Source organism: Xiphophorus hellerii, chromosome 19, assembly GCF_003331165.1.
Source record: "Xiphophorus hellerii strain 12219 chromosome 19, Xiphophorus_hellerii-4.1, whole genome shotgun sequence".
Taxonomy (NCBI): Eukaryota; Metazoa; Chordata; class Actinopteri; order Cyprinodontiformes; family Poeciliidae; genus Xiphophorus; species Xiphophorus hellerii.
In genome coordinates, this window is record NC_045690.1 from 24,163,034 (window position 1) to 24,181,676 (window position 18,643).

Consider the following 18,643-nt stretch of genomic DNA (forward strand, 5'->3'; position numbering starts at 1 on the left):
CAAATCTGATGGATAACTGAGTGGTTCAAGGGATTCTGCTGCCATCTTGCGGTGAACATGCGCTCCTGCAGCCCGTGCCGGGTAACCTCCTCCCCGGGCGCCGCTGCTCTGTGTTTGTGTATGTGGAATGCGGGTCAAGCGGAACTCAAGGCAAAAACTGCGCTTCACATCAAACTCAAACGCCGGCTTGCATCCCTCGGACGTGTTCTGTACGTACCGTGCTATTTTGGTAAACTATATCAACCTGCGTGCATTTGTTAAACATGTTTATATCGGGGCATTTAGCAGAGTTTGTATTTCTGTTATGGTCGCATGAGCAGTCCGCTAGGAAAACGCGACGTCGTCATTTAAAATGGCGCCAAAGATTAACCTCAGCCAGTTCATCTTCGATAAACACACCTTACTGTAACCCGCTTTTATAACCACACAAATAGCGAAACCCTGGCTTTACTTTAGCGAATACCCATAATTCATACGCACATTTTAACTTCAGAGAAACATGTTTGAGTGCAAGTTTGACCCCTAACCTTTGACGGATAGGAGGCTGTTTCTGTTTTTTAATGAGGGGCACCGTGGAAGCTATGCTAGTGGCAGTGGCTTGCTGCTAACAGCGTTGGAACTGACGTTTGTTAGCCTCCTGCTAACGAGCTAGCTTCGGTTGCTAACACGCAGCACCAAATGAATTTTGTTTTCACTCTCGAAAACGTTCGTAATTAGAAGTGGTTTGTTGTATGTCGCATGTAGATAGTGATACAGTTTAACTCGCGGTGTACGCACTTAATTAGAAAAACACAGTAAGCCTAAAGATATTTCCACTTGATGCACCGGGTGTGGGTGGGCCCTTAGGTTGCATAACGGTGTAGGAAAAAGCAACCAAGCTGGTATTCGACAGTATTTATTTTCCGGTTAGAACTAACAAATGTGGATGGCGTAAAAGTAACCCCAATAATAGTATTAATGTTCACAAATGTTCATGCCAGATGAAGTTATACCGAGTAGAACGCAGATGTTTACTACATGTAGCTGCCACTTACGTTGGCACCATCACAGTACTGAAGCTAGCATCCGACTGGCATCTTCATACGCTGCACTTTACTAAAGGATTATTCTGATGGGTTTATCCTGAAATACTCAGAATAGTTAATGTTCAAACTCGTATAACCTTTATTCAATTTGTGAAAACAAGGAATTAGTCATGTTGGAGTGCTGTTTGTTTCTATTTTCTCTTAGACCTCCTGGTTAGTTATTCTATCCCGATGTTGGTAATGACAGATGCTATAAAACATTTTTGGTTTCAATGTTCGTGAATGGCTGAGCTGAGATGCCTTAAAATCACACCTTTTCTGTTTACCCAAACGGAATAATAAAAACACAAATCACAGCCACTACTTTATAGAATTAATTATTATTAATTGAATTTTAAGCAGGACCCAATTTAAGGTGGTTAAAATGTTGAAAAACTTTTGTTAGGGTTCCATTTTGTAAATAAAGGTTGCTCAAAAGTTGTATTTTATCTTTAACTTAATTTTTATAGAGTAATTAATAGCATAGTGTTGCTGATGAGCCTGTGAAACCACAGAAAAACGCTTATTAAAATGTTTTACATTTCGACAAATTAAAATGTGACTTCATAAATTTCCCAAAACATTTTATTGAATCTGTAAATTTTGTGGATTATTTATTTCTAATCTGAGTTTGTTGCAGATTATATGTTAGCATGTCTATAATGTAAACAGTGTAATTCAGATGAAGCCATCTCGATGTGTTCTCAGGCAAACAAACAAACGACAAGAGCCTTTTTTAAATTTTGCACATTAAATGAAGGTTTGAAAGATCACAAGCTGTATTTTATGGAGAGTGGCAGAATTTAGAATAATTCTGCTCCGGTTTGGTGTTTGTAAGTAGTGTAGTTTTTCACTGCAAATTCAAAAATATTTCATTGATCCCAAAGGGAAACTAATTGTTGTTGTAACTCAAATTAATTCAAGGTTCTTCAAAGAGATACAGATGGTGATGGCTGTGGGCAGGGAGAATCTCCTCAGGCGGTTTGTATCTGAGATGGACTCTCTGTTTTCAGATTTCACAAATTGTATTTTTAGATCATGTAATGATGGTCCACGTTTGATCATCCTAGGTGTTTTAGACTCTGAACTGTATCGAATCAGATTTTAATCTAGAGGTTTTAAATGAAGCGGTTTAGACCCGTCAGGGAAGACCAGAGTCTCCGAATCGGAGGCCAACTTCAGCGTCGGTTGTTCTGCCTGCGTGCAGGACGAAGGGGCGTAACACAAACCGGAGCTAGCTTCGGTGTCCTAGCCTAGCATGCTAATTTAGGGTTAGCACCTTTCCTCGCTGGGCAACCCCCCCTGGTATTTTTCCACCTTTCGGGGCATATGAGTCAATGCTGATTTTTTTTTTTAATTATTTTTTTTACCGACTATGTGACGTTACGTTGGGTTCATAAGCCAGTGCGGCGCTGCGCTGTTTATGTCGCGCGGGGAAACGTGTGGAAAGTTACCTCGGTGTGTAAACATTCGTGACGCCGTGTAATCTCCAAGGAAACATGTGATGCTTGTTTTCAGTGTCGCCCCTCTTTACGTTCCTATGTTAACATGTCTACCTTCAGTAAGTAGAAGTGTGATTGTGTACCGAGGGGTGGCGTTGGCGCTGCTGGGACTCATCTGCCAGGCTTCTGGAAGCATCCTGTTGTTGACATTTTGATGCCTCGCAATGTTGCGTAATCTCACTTACTATCCATTGAAAACCAACGTAGACGTGGAGCCTAGTTGACCGATTGCGTACGAACAGTACCGAGGTCCCTTTTGCATTGCTAATATTTGTTCCTTAAGTGTTTAATTTAAATATTTATTTTATTTTTCAGGTTTTAGTCTTTTCAGATTTTGAAAGTGTTGTTTGGTGTCCTCTGTGTGGTGGTTGTAGCTTGACGTGGTGGGTTTTGTGTGCAGAGTCCTGATGCCGGAGCTCCACAGACAGAAGACCATGAAGAGAAGCAGACACCCCAGCAGCAGCGATGACTCGGATAATGGAAGTAAGCAAACCTGCCTCCTCTGAATCACCTGAACAGAGCTGCTAACAGTTCTGCTGTCTCCTGCACATCAGTGTCAGCTGTTCACTCAAAAGTACATTTGTGCAAATATATATATATTTTATTTAGTACTTTGCAGTTATTCCTTCTCCTGCAAGTGAAAATAGCATGTTTACAACAGTAAACCACTTACATAGCAAGAATTGGAGTCTTAAAAATCTTTAAAACTTTACCTCTTATCAATCTCAGTTTAAGGCAGAGAGTATTAGGCGTTGCGTTACATTTAATTATGTGCTCAATCAGAATGTTTGCTAATTTATTCCTGCTTTAATTAGCTTTTCTTTTGCATGAAATACATTTCTGCTATCACAATGAAAATGATGTTACGTTCTCCATGACTAACTTGTAAGGCGGTTTATGTTTTATAGTGTTTTGCTTTTAAGCAGAGCTTTAAATAGTTAGAAAACTTACTGTTTTGTTTTTTTTTACCCTTCCACAATTGCGCAAATCTGCAAAAGAAAAATAAATATTTTAACCGTACTTAATGTTCTAGCTGATGCTGAGTTTAAATTTGTCTCACTACTTAAAGTGCAGCTTCATCTTTGGTTTTCAGTTTTCTTTAGCTGAAATATTAATCCATGAAACTGTGACTGTTATCCAGGCCGGTGACAATAAAAAAATTTAGCTGGACAATAAATTGTTCCAGAAATTATTCCGACAAGCAATAATATTGTTGTTTTGAGTAACATAGTGATATAATGATGCACGTTTGCTCTCTCAAAGATTGATAAACTTTAATTTATTAAAGAACTAGAAGACATTTTAAACATACAAAAATAAAGCACAATAATAAAAAGGAACTAAAAACCACACACAACCGAAACCTTAAATAAAATAGGCTATTAAACATAATTGCCCTTCGAAAAATATTCATCATCAGGATGGAAATTATGTAGCTCATTTTAATTCATCATGAAATAAATTGATTAATGCATGTTCTCTCATCTTCCATATGCGTTTCTATGTAATGTTACAACCGTAAAATAATTGATTATATAATTTTAGCACCTGTGGGCTTTCTGTGTAAACGATGTGAAACTGGTATTTACACACACACACACACACACACACAAAAAAAAATCCATTATGCCGTATTGCTCTCATGCCTCATCACATGAACACACACATTTCTACTGAACCCACAGTCACATACGAGCTGCAGTAATTCCGAATTTGTCAGCTGGTGCATGTTTTCCTCTCCTTAAGCTTTCAGAAATGGCGTAAGTATCCTTTACATTGTTGCTCTTGGACCCACTTTACTGGTTTGCATGTTTCTGTCAGAGTAAGTCTGTACTCCGTATTCAGGATGTAGGAAAAGAAAGAGAAAGAGGGGCAAGAAACGGACATGGGTAAAAACAAAGCGACGGCACAACGTCCGCGTGAGACGCAGGAGACAGACTAGGAACAGGACACGTGTTTGGACCTTTAAAGACATCCTGGCAGGTCAGGCAGGCAGGCAGGCAGGCTCCAGTAGGACCTCAGTGAATTAGTTCAACAACACCTTGTGATTTTTTTTTCTATTAGTATTCTATTGTTAGCTGTGTTAGGGCATCCAATTTGCCTCTGTTATCAGAGAATACAGAATAATTTGAAACAGTTTGCAACCGATCAGAGTGCTTTCTTTGCTCTCACGTCTTTTAAGCTCAGACTTAGAGACCAGTGTTGTTAAGATCAAATTGACAACAGAGATCTCAGTTGAAGTGTTTTGGCTGCTCAAACAGACGCTAAGGCTCATCTTCGATCCGTCCTGAAGGAAATCCAGATGCTTTCCAAGCAGAAAAACCTCCAACCCATAAACCCTTGTTATGTTTCAGGTAATTCTACCTGCTGGTCTCAGCACTCATCGCAGCACCGGAGGGGAACCGGGCAGAAACCCTCAGAGGTAAGACAGCTTGGTCATATTACAGCAAACCAATAGGGCCTTTTCACATACATACATTTCATTGTATTTTATGGAATAAACCAACAAAAGTAATGCATAAGCGCTTGAAATCTACAGAAAAAGTGGAGAAATCTTTCCAAAGAAACCATTGTTGAAGTCGTGTTTGCACAACAAACGTGGAAGAAGTTGTTTTCCTTAGACGAAAGCAAAATAGAAATTAAATGCACCAACACTTGGACTGCTTATCCCCCCTGAACGCACCATCCACAGAGTGACAAATGGTAATGACAGCATCATGCTACACAGGAAGCTGCTAGGAGTCGATGAGAAGATGCATCTGGAGCGTGGTTTAAAATAGAGCAGGGCTTTTCAAAGTTCCAGCAGGGAGGATTCAGAAAGCTGGAGGAAAGATGAGAAAGAAATGTCAGAAATAATAAAAAATTTTTTAAAAAGTCATTTGTTATGATAAAATATAATCTATTTTTAAATCCTGATTATAAATGTTATTTGACATGCTCATCTTTCTGATCAGTCAGATTCATCAAGCTGCTTCGCTTCTCAACCACAAAATGAACAAGTTTCTGACAAACAGACTGCTGCGGAGGACTCTGCTGCAAAAATATCTACAAACTCATAGCCAGCTAAAATCAGAACATACACTATTCATTAATAATTACTGAATGCTGAATAAAAGTGAGAAAAAACCATTCTAAAAAGTTGATGTTTCTTTACATATTGTCTAGCATTGTCTGTTTTCAAAGAGGTGGGCGACATGGACTTATCACAGTGCCTTTTGTGATAAATGATAATGATAACAATAAAATTAATGATAAACTATTTCTTACTTCTTTTTTTTTTAGGTAACTGTATGCCTGTGACTGCATAGCTTTGCAAACATAAATACTGCTCTTGGAAAACTTTCCCATTTAAATCAGGCTTCTTTAGGACGCCTTTTACTTAAAAACAGTGTCATTTGTATCACAGTAAACTTTTTAAAAATCATGTTATTAAATTGAATAAAGTTTTTTTTAAAGGTTTCACAGATCAAACAAAAAAAAACGAGTGTTACCAGAAGTGTTACTTTTCGCTATTTTCTCTATCATTAATTGGAATTTATCAAGACAACAATAAATGAAAATTCTTAACATGAGAAATTTATCACAATAATTGATAAACAATACGATAAATGCTCCGCCCAAAAGCTAATGCTGTTAGCATGGATAGCATGGAAAAGTTTGGGAACCCCTGCAATACACTGTGTTAGAATGACGTATAATCATGTGACTTATATCTTATTGAGTCATTGTTAACGCTTTAAAAAATTCCCTCTAGATTCTCTAAAGCCAATGTGACTGAGCTTCAAAGTATTTAGCAAGCAGAACGAACAAATAGCCACCAGACAGAGCTGCTGTAGACAGACACAATGCAGTGAAAGGCACCAATATACATTTTATAACCTGGCTGATCTGCTGACCTATACAAGTAAAAAAAAACCACTTGAATAACTTATTGCTGTAATTCTATCATAAGGTCCAAAATAATCCACACATATGTGGTTGTAACTCAACAAAATGGGAGTGTTTGATAATGCCATTTATTGAAACATCAGTAAAATGAGACTCTGTTGTGCTCCACTGGTTTTATTGGCCATCCACCAGGACTCACTTCAGATGAAGAGTCCCGCTCATGGAAACACTCCTCCTGTTATCTGCTCTACAGTCTGTAGTGTTAGTTCCCTTCAAGCCACAGCCAATTGGATTAAAGCACAGCAATAGCTCCTCCCATTGCAGCGTTCTGGTTGGTTAATCCACAAAGCGCAGGATTCAAACACTTTGGCTTTAGTTTTGAACCGTTTTGAGGCTTTAGGTTTGCTCAGAGTGGCACTGGGAGACATAAACAAGTTTTAAATACTATAATCAGCTCACCTAGTCACACCTCAGAGGACTATAGACACGTTGCATGTTATTGTTTACATCTGGAAATTTTATGCATGCGCACAATGCTGGAGGGCAAAAAGACTATTCATTTATTTTCCATCTATGGCTGCGGTAGAACAATTCTATTAACAAAATGAAACCTGGACATTTAGGTGTTATTCATTTAGTGCAGTGCGCCACCACAAATTGAAAATAACTCAGAAAAACCAGAGAAGAACAACTGAGCAACTTGTATTCTACACACAGATGCATTTCCATAGAAACTGACTGCCAACAGCTCAGTTGGTTGACAGATCAGAGATTAAGTTCCATCAGGATTCAACACGAAAAAATCATGCAAACATTTCCCACACAAATAACACTCAGTGTGTTTCAGTTTCATGTTTTCAGGCTTGATGTTTATTTTGCGAATATTAATAAGTAATTGTCTGAATACAGTGGCGGTTAATTAACTAATTTAAACATCTGCTCAACCGATGATCTGTCAGAGAGTATGTCTTTTTTCTTTCTTTTTCAACTGTACCAAAACACACTGAATTCTGCAGCTCATCTTTATGTTAAGATTGTCAAAGTCAAGCTAGCATAACTGACCTACTTTTAATTTTATTAAAACTTTTTCCGGACCGATGAACTGTGATGCCTCCAGACAACATTTTTCTTTTATCTATCACGCATACATTTAAGATTCACCGCGTAATGTTGACAACATAACCAACGGTAATCATTGACAGCGATCTGCTTTTTGAGATCTGGCAGGCGTGATGTCATGTTGTAATGTGTCTATAGGAGGAAGCCGGGGCTGGATGAAACTGTTTTTAAAATGCAAGGAGGTAACTCTCCTTCTGTCTGGCAGGTTTTTAGGACAGACTTCATCACAGCCATGAAATTACACGACTCGTACCAGCTGAATCCAGAGGATTACTATGTCTTGGCTGATCCGTGGAGGCAGGAGTGGGAGAAGGGTGTCCAGGTCCCGGTGAGCCCCCAGTCCATTCCCCAGCCTGTGACCAGGTAGGCAAACTGCTGATTGGGAGTCTCTGTTTATCTGTCATCTTCCATCTGGGGCTGGGCGATCAATCGATTTTAGCAGTTTACCAAAGTTTTGGTTTTTGAAGATTTAATTTTAGGAAAATCTAGATTTTTTTTTTCCCACCTACCTATGCTCTCCTTGGGTTTCTATATTTAAAAGTGATGTCAGCACGGCCAGGGCCGCCATCTTGTTTGACAAGCGTGTTTTACAGCTTCTGGTTATTTGGACTTTGAGTTCAGGCCAGCTGTATAACGCAGTGTTGGGCCAGGTGAAGAGTTTTATTTTTTTAATTACGAGAATAAAATCATAACATTAGGAGAACGAAGCAGTAATTTTCTGAGAACTACAACGAGAAAAGTAACAAACAACTAAAATGAGGAATGTTGAGCATCTTATACTTTTGTATAAGTTTTACAGATAATAATCAACAGAAATACTTCATCTTTTAACACATCAGCATCCAATTATTATGAGTAGCAGAACTTTAAAAACAATTTTGTAAACAACTGAGTCTATTTCAAAGAAGCACAAACTGAGTTGGCAGCATCAGATCCTGATAACTGTCCAAGCGCTTCTCATTAAAAGAACTTTTTCTTGAAATTTTGAAAAGTTTTTTTTTTAATCACTATATTCTTGAAATTGAGCAAAGTTTCTCGTGGCTTGGCGCTAATACTCCGCCGTCCAACTCACTGAAGGGATAACTGAAATGAAAGCAATTATTGGATAATATTTACTGTCATTTATGATTTCTTTTTTTTAGACAAGAAAACAAGCAAAGAAAAACAAAAACATCAGTTGGCATAAAAAATAACAGATTTTATTTTTAATCTCACTCTACTTTCATCCCATTGTGTTTTCAGCAAATTTGAATTAGAAAACTAGTTCAACTGTTTTTTTTTTGTTTTGTTTAACATTTACTATATCATGCGTGTACGTAGTTTTTCCGCGCTTTTCCGTTTTGGTAGATAACTTGTTGTTTGTTGCGCAGAGTTCTGGCGGAGAAGGGGAAGGAGGTGATGTTCATCAGGCCCAAGAAGCTGATCCGAACGTCGGGCACGGAGGCGCTGGGCTACGTGGACATCCGGACGCTGGCGGAGGGGATGTGCCGCTACGACCTGAACGAAGAAGACGTGGCCTGGCTGCAAATCATCAACGAGGAGTTTGCACGGATGGGTGAGCTGCGGACGCCACAGAACAGTCCAGAAATCTGTATGATCAATAATATGAAAAACAAAAAAAAGTTACTCAAAGATGCCCGAAACCGATCCAACGGACCGATTCACATTTGAGCAAACAGTAAAGCTGACGCATCTGTAGCAGAGCAAAACCTCCCGCATGACGTCAGCTATCGCCATCTAGTTAAACATTAGCTTCGGAGACAGTCTGAGCTCCCCTGTCGAGATGCGCTTCCCATCGGTGAAGTCCTGAACCACATAGCTCTCCGCTCTGCTGCCGCACCGATTATCACAGGAAAATGTCAGTCAACAGCAAAATAAACCTCCATTACATCTCCGTCTGTTTGTAAAGATACCGACGGCTGATGCAGCTGAAAAAATAACCCTGGTTTTCACTGCGCCACATCCGTGCCTGATTGAAAACAATAAATTTTAGCCTGCATTGAGTTTTCATTTGTCCCTTATGAGTGAAATTACAAGTAAAAATAGTAAATTAACTAATGGAAAAACATACTGGAGATAAGTAGTTATAATAAAAATCACTGCAGGCATGGATCAAAAATACACACGTCTATAAATGATATTAATATTTTTATTAAGTGTTGTCTTGTTGACTGTTTTTCAACATATCTTTAAAACATATTTTTCCAAACAAGGGTTGACTTGATCCCTACTTATTGGTTTTGCTCTAAATAACCAACTGAAAATGTTGTCATATTACATAATTAATCATATTTTTGCTCAAAATATAAAGAATCCTGTTCCTTCAAAAAAAAAAATGTCTCCACCGCATCAAAAACGGCATTGGGTGTTATTAGTTTCAGTATTGGTAGCAAATTTCAGTATCGCGTGGATCCTGCTCTGCAGCTGCTCACTTTTATTTTTTTTGCATTCTAAAATAACTTGTTATATTTGCATTTTGTTTTTCTGCTGTGAGAACATCTGAACGTTTCCACAGAAAGGATCAATTTTATGCTGGGATTTAAATATAGTTTTCTTCGGCTACAGACTTTTTGGCAAAGTCGATAAATGACCGAGAAACAAACATGAACGTATGCACACGCAGCACTTTTATGGGGATTTGTGAATATACATATCTTAGGTTATCGCAGAATGGCTGATAATGGTTTGTTTATAGTCCAGGCTTTCCAATAATGGATGGTGAACCTTGTTCCCGTCCGTCAGCTGGAAACTCACCATCTGTTAGATGGGTTTCCGTTTCTCTCCTGACATCCAATAAAAACCAAGATGCACACACGACGAGGAGTAGCCGATTATCACCAGCGTGTGGCGCTGTTTGCAGCCATGCCGCCGCTGGACGAGAACACCATGGAGAGAGTCATGGAGGAGTTTGAGCACTGCTGCCACGAAAACATGACCCACGCCATGGAGACGGAGGAGGGGCTGGGCATCGAGTACGACGAGGACGTGGTGTGTGACGTTTGTCAGTCGCCGGACGGAGAGGACAACAACGAGATGGTGTTCTGCGACAAGTGTAACATCTGCGTTCACCAGGTCAGAGGTCAACACTGGAACCACTGAAAGCAGAGTCCATCCTCAAGGTTTATATTGGGGCTGGACAATAGATTATTAATGATATATATTGTAATAGACACATGATCAATATCAATAGATGATACATCTGATAGAATAATCAATATATAGAATAGTCACTGAACTCTGGATCCAGTATCGCACAGCATTCTGGGAGACGTAGGCTTTAGCCTTTCCTAGGAAAGGCTTTAGCCTCTCGATCTCTAGGCCAGCTAAGCAAGGTCAGCTATCTCACTCTGTGGTTACCTAGCAACAACCTGCCATCATTCCTCATAACTGCTTAAAAATAAAAAACAACGGCGTGGATGAAACAGGAAACGTCATGCCTCTACTTTGGCTTTATGTCTGGATGTATTTAAATGTTGGTACATTTATTTGTTAACAGGCTTTTTATGTTCCCAAGAAATCTGGACATGTTTAGAAAAGAAAGCAGAATCTGAAATACGACCTCAGTACTAAAAGAATTCGTGGTCAAAGCTTCACATTTTTAGCAACTTTAGAGAAGTTATTTAATCACGCAGAGGAGCTTTTATTTCAGTTTTGGTGAACATTACAATAAAGTAAAATCTTCTGCCTCTTATTTTGATTTAATCATGCGCGTGTTCTGAGTTCCTCCCTGTTTTCCGGTTGGTGTTTCTGACCAGGCGTGCTACGGCATCCAGAAAGTCCCAAAAGGCAGCTGGCTGTGTCGGATCTGTGCGCTCGGCATCCTCCCAAAGTGCCAGGTGTGTCCTAAGAAGGGCGGAGCCATGAAGCCGACCCGCAGCGGAACCAAGTGGGTTCATGTCAGCTGTGCTTTGTGGATCCCAGAGGTGAAAGCTCCGCCAATTCGACTCATTCTGTTAATATTCTGGGGCGTCTTTTTTTTTTTTTTGTAATTAGTACCTTTTTTTAAAATTCACATACACTTGCGCTTGCGTGTGGTTGTGTGTATCTGTGTGTTCCAGGTGAGCATTGGGAATCCAGAGAAGATGGAGCCGATCACCAATGTGTCCCACATTCCCAGCAACAGATGGGCTCTGATCTGCTGCCTGTGTAAGGAGAAGACTGGAGCCTGCATCCAGGTAGGCCTGTCCTTCCCCAACACGGACCCCGCCAGCCTGACCGCCGTTTTTATTCATACTATGTAATGTTCTTATTTTCTCATAAACTGAATTTTGCGTACTCGTTATCTGTGAACCGTAATCATCAAAATGACAAGAACTAAAGCCTTGAATTAGGGACGATTATTTTAGTAATCGACTATTTTGTCGATTATTCTGACGATTAATCGAACAAAAACATTGCGCCGTTCTGCAGATTTTTCAGTTAAGCTTTTTTTTTATACAATATTAGAAATACTTTAAAGATCTGAATAAACAAATTAGGTTTTTAAGTAAGAAAATAAACACATTCTGTTGTCTAAAATTGCTTCTTTTTTTTTTTTTTAGCAAACTCTTGATCATCTGCAGCTACAAAAAAAGCACCTCTGCCCTTTCTGCTTGACATAAAATCAGTACAGTGTGTAGCTGATCTATGAATTATTTTTTTGGATTAACCGATTAATAACTGAATAGCAAAAGAATCTTAGTGCGAGATTTTGTATTTTACAGAATTTGAACCAGATGAAGCTAAAAGGAGTTCTGTGTAGAACATATATACAGACCAAAAGTTTGGACACAACTGTGTGTCCAAACATTTGGTCTGAACTGTATATACAGACAAATGTTTTTATTTTAAGTGCAAAGTGTGTGTGTATATATATATATGTACATTTATTTATTTATTGTATAGTTTTAGATTAGTTACTGCTCTGACTGTGTTGTTCTTTCAGCAAATAGCCTTTCTTTTGAGTCTGTGTGCTCCAGTTAACTATCAATTCCTAAATTAGTTGACAATTATTTCAATAACGATTAATCACGATTCATCCGATTAATCGTTTCAGCCCTACCTTGAACTGCTTTACTGTTTTGAATCTGTTTAATATTCAATCTATCTAGTGAGTAAATGGCTTTAATGCAGAATGAATGCAGTTTCCGGCATCAATCCGTTTCGTTGTCATTTGCTCTCCAGTGCTCCGCAAAAAACTGCAGGACCGCCTTCCACGTGACCTGCGGCCTCCACGCCAACCTGGAAATGAACACCATCCTCACGGAGGACGACGAGGTGAAGTTCAAGTCGTACTGCCCCAAGCACTCCGGTTTCCAGGGCGACCCGGCGGAGGACGAGGGGAGGGAGGGCGCGCGGGACCGCAAGGGCCGGGCGAACAGCGACCAGGAGAAGAGGGTCAACCTCCGCAAGCTGAAGCTGCAGGAGATGGAGGAGGAGTTCTACCAGTTCGTGGACGTGGAGGAGGTGGCCAACAGCCTGAAGGTGGCGCCGGAGGTGGTGGACTTTGTCTACCAGTACTGGAAGCTGAAACGCAAAGCCAACTTCAACCAGCAGCTGCTCACCCCCAAGAAGGACGAGGAGGAGAGCCTGGCCCGGCGGGAGCAGGAGGTGCTGCTGCGGCGCCTGCAGCTCTTCACACACCTCAGGCAGGACCTGGAGAGGGTAGGTCTCCGCTTGCCCCTGACGAAGACTCACAGGGCGGCCGGCAGCAGGGGCGGGGTTATGAACAGGAGGAAGTATCACAGAAACATCTGAAAATAAATCAGAATAAATCAAGCTTTTCAGCACAACGTGTTCCTTGTGAGTTCTAAACTAGATTGAAGAGGGACAGCAGCACCAGAGTGGGAAGAGAGAGAAGAAAAACTTTTCTGCTTGACAGAATATTTACACCAGACAGGAAGCAGTCAGATTTCAGCATTCACTATGTTTCTTTTGGAATTTGTCTGTTTTTTCAACTGAATTACTATTTTTGCACTGCAGGATCCAAAAATGACATCCATTTTTCTCAATCAGGTCAGGTTTTTATTCTAAGTTCATTTAGAGCAATCTGATCTTCTGACTAAATAAAATGTTTGTGACATTATCAGTTTGTTTCCGTTAATATTTCTCATCCAAAAAACGGTTTTAGGACAAAAAAAAAAAAAGTTTTCTAACAGAGTGTATTAATTAAATGCTACAAACTTGGATTTCTATAAATTGAATAATAAACACTAAGGGTAAGTACCTGTAAATTGAACATTATGTCACCGTTGTGTAAAATTCTCCGTCTCTTTTCTGTCCTGATGGAATCTCTCCTCCTGCTCATCACCCATTGGTCCAGATGTCAGAACAAGTCCTGCATTTTGATGCTCATGTTGCTCCATAGTTCAGAAAGTTGACCTGATTGAGCAAAACCAATGAGATTTTTGGATTCAGCTCATCAACGTGACCCTAAAACAGATGAAAAATTGCTGACAATGTTTTGGCTATTGACCAGTGTAATTTATAGTGGGAACAGGGGCGACGTTACACAGTGTGAGTTGGAGTCTCTAACATCTTATATCAGTATGGTTAGCATTAGTATCTTTATTAACTTGGAAATTGCCAAATCCATCTTGGTCCACACCGACCAGGGTCTATAAACTCTAAAAGCTCATGTTGGGTTTAACATTATTTTGATTCAACCAAGAATATCATTTCTGAAAGAAAACGAGTCAGGGATCCCAAAAGATGACTAAAGGCGGGTCTTAACGCTGTCAATCATGCCTGTGTACGCTTTGCTAAATGTTCTGATGTGAGAAAAGCAACTAACCGTTCCAGGAAAACTGTTTATCTGCTACCATCTGTGGCCATGCTAATTCACCTTAGCATTTTTGTGTGAAAAGCTTGTACATGATCTTGATTGATAGCGCTAAGACCTTCCTCCTTGCTCTGATTGGTTGTTGGTTTTTTTTGTCCAGAGCCGTTCATTTCTACAGATGGCAATAGTAGCACTGGGACTGGCTAGACATTTTTTTAAACAAATGTGTAAAAACAAACACAAAAAAAACCAACATATTTTTTTTATAAAAGCCAAGTCCTGCAGCTTTAACAGTGTGTTAACCTGACCGTACTGTCCGTTCACAAGAGGGAGTGTGTGCTGTGGAAACGCTGACTGTTGCTGCTCCCCCTGTAGGTGCGTAACCTGACCTACATGGTGACCCGGAGGGAGAAGATGAAGCGCTCGCTGTGTAAAGTCCAGGAGCAGATATTCCAGCAGCAGGTCCGCCTGCTGGACCACGAGCTGCTCAACGGTGAGTCCTCTCCAACCCATCCACAAGAGTCTGCACAGAGGACTGCTGGTCAGCTGGACATGTGTGGAATTCAGTTTGTGTGCTTCCCACTGAGCTAAAACTAAACAATATTTAACTAATAAAAGCTGGCAGTCACACTGAAGCTGGGCATGGTTCTGTATTCCAGGTGAGCCCTCTGCTAAGGACCTGGAGAGGCTCTTCTCTCTGGGTTCCTTCTCCTCTGACGGCAGCCAGTCCGGCTCCTCCTGGAGTAACTCTGGTCTGAAGAGCAAGCGGAGTTCACTAAAGCAGGAAAGGAGGAAAAGCCTGTCGGACTCGCCAAGCGTTCACAGGAAGGACAATGCGTGCAGCCTGCTGGACATTAAAGATGGCAAAAACTCCCAAATCCAAGAGGCTGCGGCCACAGAGTCCAAAGGCGATGCCAAAGTCCACCAGCTTGAAGTGAGCAAGGAGAAGCCTTTCCTAAAGCTCCAGAAAGTACTTCAGGAACACGCCTCAGTCAAGTTGCACAAGCCCGAGAGCAGGAAGGGCCCCAGAAGAGAAACCCCGGGACCAGAGTATGAAGTACCGGGGAGCCACAAGCAAGATCCAGAGCCGGAGGAACGAGGGAGGAAGAGGAGGAGCGACGTTTCCGAGAGCGTCCCCTGCCAGCTGAAGAACAAGTTCAGCTCCAAGCATCTGGATAAAACCGTCTCCATCCGGCTGGTCGACATCAGGAACTCTGACTCCGACGAGTATTTATTTGACGATGCCACGACCAGAAGGAGCGGCGCTTCGCCGGACGCGGCCCCCAACACTAAGTTCAAACCCAGCTCGGCTTCAGACGCCTCCAAAGCCAACAGCTGGCTCAGAAAACCCGCCAACGGCAGCTCCCACGCCCCTAACGGCTCCGCGTCCGGACACCTGAAAGGCTGGGGGAAGTTCCGGATCCCGAAGCGGGCCGACAAGCCTCCGAGCGCCGCGCTGAGGGAGCGGGAAGAGCTGGAGCCGAGCAACCCGCTGCTCAGACCGCTCGCCAACGCGCCGGAGTCGCCGTACCCCAGAACACGGCTCCGGTCGGGCCCGGAGGCCGACGGCTACAGCTCCGACTCCAAGGCGGCCGACAGCGAGCTGGAGCCCTGCCTCAAGCGCTGCCACTCCCACGAGCTGAGGGGCGACTCGTCGCTGGGGCGTCGCTACGGCTCTGACATTATCCGCCGCGGCGTGCTGGCATCCTGATGGAGCGCATGAGCTAATCAGAAACGAATGACAGTCACTTTTTGTATCTTTATTTTGTCTAGAAATCATAAAATGGCTAGATGGAGGAAGGAAAAGAAAAAAAAATAGACAGAGCTGATATTTATTTTTTATTTGTACCATAATGTAAAACTGGGAAATATTTGACTTTATTTTGAGCTAGTTAGTTTATTTTTTATTTTGTTTTTTTAGGTAGAACCTTGTCAAGTTGCCACTTAAATCGCTTGCTCAGATATATACAAGCAAACGCATCGACTAGGAAGATGTTGTGATTGTTGCTTGGGACCATAAGCTTGCAATGTCATTTGTGTTTAACATAGTATTATTGAAGTCCACTGAGTCGCTTGTCGGTCCAGCTCCAGCATATAATCCTGACCCTGTCAGCCAGTAGAACTCTGTAGGTCTTCAGTTTTTTTTCCTTCTTTTAACCAGGAATCATCAAATCTTCACAGCCAAAACCAGGAAGTCCAGTCGCCCCTTTTTCTTAATATTTAGTGTCGCCAGACTGCAGGCGTCACGCCGCATGAACTGGGAACCTACAGAGGAAATCAAAGAATGATGTTTTACACGTCATCAGCACTTAAGTGTAATTGAACTGCGATCGTATCCATCATGTGCCTAACTTTTATTTTGAAGCGTTTGCACTACGAGAGGATGGCACAGGTTGGGGGGGGGGGGGGCACGAGAAGAGATATTTTTACACTGAAAAATAATGACAGAAGCATTTTGTACCCTCGGCCGCTGCTGTACTACTGTTATGCAAAAGGAGTTCTTGTGAGGGGGGCTTGTTTTGAAGAGAAAATAAAAAAATACTCTTAAAAAACAAATGTGTGTGATGACTGTCTAAAGATTGAGATGGTAATCAGAACTTTGAGACAACTTCATGTGGTGGTGCACTGATTGTTTGGTGCAGACTTCCTTAATTTTGAGAGTTCGATGATCGGTTTATTTTTACATGCGAAGCTGAGTTTAACCAATATTATCTAAGGTCTGAAAATCAACCACTGTCCTCGTTTGCTCTCTGGTGAGAGTTGGACTGACAGGCTGGCCCACCAGGTCATTTATTTTTATGCAGCTCTGAAAATCTGGAGAAACTCCTATTAGTTTATAATTGTGGAGGACTTTTTAAAAAAAAAAGTTAATTCATGTAAGGACCTTTGAAATGCCTTGTTGCTGAAAATGTGCTATATAAATAAAATTACCTTATCCTACCAAAAAAAAAATTAAATAGGTATTGGCCAAAATGGGAATCGGAAGGTTAGGCTTTTTAAAAGATCAGTAATGTGCAATCGGTGCACCCACAACTATTTATTTGAGGGCTGGGACTTCAGTGTGTTAAGATTAAATAATTACATACGATTTTAACGCCATTCAATTTTTTTGTTGTTACAAAAGTCACAAGCTGGAACCAGTAAGCAACATCTGCAAACAGCAGCGATGGACCAAGCTGCTTCTGGTGGCCCCCTGGGACACACACAAATATGGATTTGTTTAATTGTCATATGTAAATATATTCATGTAAATTAACATTTTTAACAGTGTTGGTTGTAGCTCCAAAAACCGATCTGATTGTGTCCCAGTTGTGCTAAAAGCAGTTAGCCTATCACCAAAGCTATTCAAGGCTAAAACAGCATTTCAGTGCTTAACATGTCGGAGCAGAATCAATAACCTCAACAACAGATTAAAAGCAATATCTTTGCTATTATTCTATTGAATAATTGAGCATTTTTAGGCTTGAAAATGTTTTTGTCAAATAAGATTTTCACAGTGAAAGTGTATTTAAGCCACCATGACTATTCAATTTTCACCAAACTGCTCAAGTACATATAATATAATTACATCTTAATTTAAACGTCTGACCTGTTTGACTAAAACCAAACTCCTGGATGAAAGGCATCAAATAAACCAGGCAGAAGATGAATAGTTCCATCACTTTATTGCATGACTCACTAACAGATCCTGCACAAGTGTTTCAGCACTGCATAAAAAAAAGGGTCAAGAAATTGCATGATATTTACAATAGATGAATCACTATTACCACTTATACATTATGTACATATTAGTCTCTGGTTTGCTATGACAGTAGTTATAGTATGAAACGTCTACACACATGACACTTCAGCTCTACAGGGAATTACAGTGCTTACAAAAAAAAAATTTAAAATAATAATAATAGAGGGGGGAAAAAAATTAGAAAAACAACTGGCTGGACTACATTCAGTCAACACAAGGTTAGGATGCATGATGGAACCGAGAAGAAACGGACGCGCTGCCCCAGTGGATGAATCCCCGTTCGCCTCATTGGGTGAAAAATAAATTAAAGACAAAATAGGCGCAGCTAATTCAAAAAGGCATCCTTTTAAATCTGGGAAGCACTGTGTGTGTGTGTAAAAAAATAAAAATAAAAAAGAAACCTTGGCAAGATTGAAAAGTATTGGAGAGATATTAAACGTGAAATAAAGATAAACTTAATGATCTGAAACTGGTCTGAAGGCTCCAACCAGCTCTGGGGGAAAAAAAGTCAGAATCCTCTCCAACGAACAAAGGAAACTTTCAGACGCTCTGACCTACGACGGCACGT

General features: G+C 40.8%; 1 protein-coding gene across 4 annotated transcripts; it reads left to right on the plus strand.

The window, feature by feature from the left end:
- Nucleotides 1-77: 77 nt before the first annotated feature.
- Nucleotides 78-16,889, plus strand: jade1 (jade family PHD finger 1). Of its 4 annotated transcripts, none has more exons than XM_032547574.1 (11): nucleotides 78-209; nucleotides 2,967-3,049; nucleotides 4,921-4,988; nucleotides 7,779-7,936; nucleotides 8,944-9,128; nucleotides 10,434-10,645; nucleotides 11,329-11,496; nucleotides 11,632-11,748; nucleotides 12,737-13,216; nucleotides 14,709-14,826; nucleotides 14,993-16,889. In XM_032547574.1, the coding sequence occupies exons 1-11, from the start codon at nucleotides 121-123 to the stop codon at nucleotides 16,042-16,044; spliced, it is 2,730 nt and encodes a 909-aa protein (XP_032403465.1). In that variant the 5' UTR covers nucleotides 78-120; the 3' UTR covers nucleotides 16,045-16,889. The 4 variants fall into 4 exon arrangements, with proteins under 4 accessions (XP_032403465.1, XP_032403467.1, XP_032403466.1 ...); XM_032547576.1 differs by having other exon boundaries at nucleotides 207-229; XM_032547575.1 differs by lacking the exon at nucleotides 78-209 and adding an exon at nucleotides 2,328-2,522.
- The last annotated feature ends 1,754 nt before the right edge of the window (nucleotides 16,890-18,643 follow it).

Excerpts from the sequence above, each read along its gene's own strand:
- jade1 (XM_032547574.1), top strand. The coding sequence starts at position 121 with ATGTGGAATGCGGGTCAAGCGGAACTCAAGGCAAAAACTGCGCTTCAC. Across the intron at positions 3,050-4,920 it reads CGATGACTCGGATAATGGAA|GTAATTCTACCTGCTGGTCT; the intron begins GTAAGCAAACCT and ends GTTATGTTTCAG. Across the intron at positions 4,989-7,778 it reads CCGGGCAGAAACCCTCAGAG|GTTTTTAGGACAGACTTCAT; the intron begins GTAAGACAGCTT and ends TCTGTCTGGCAG.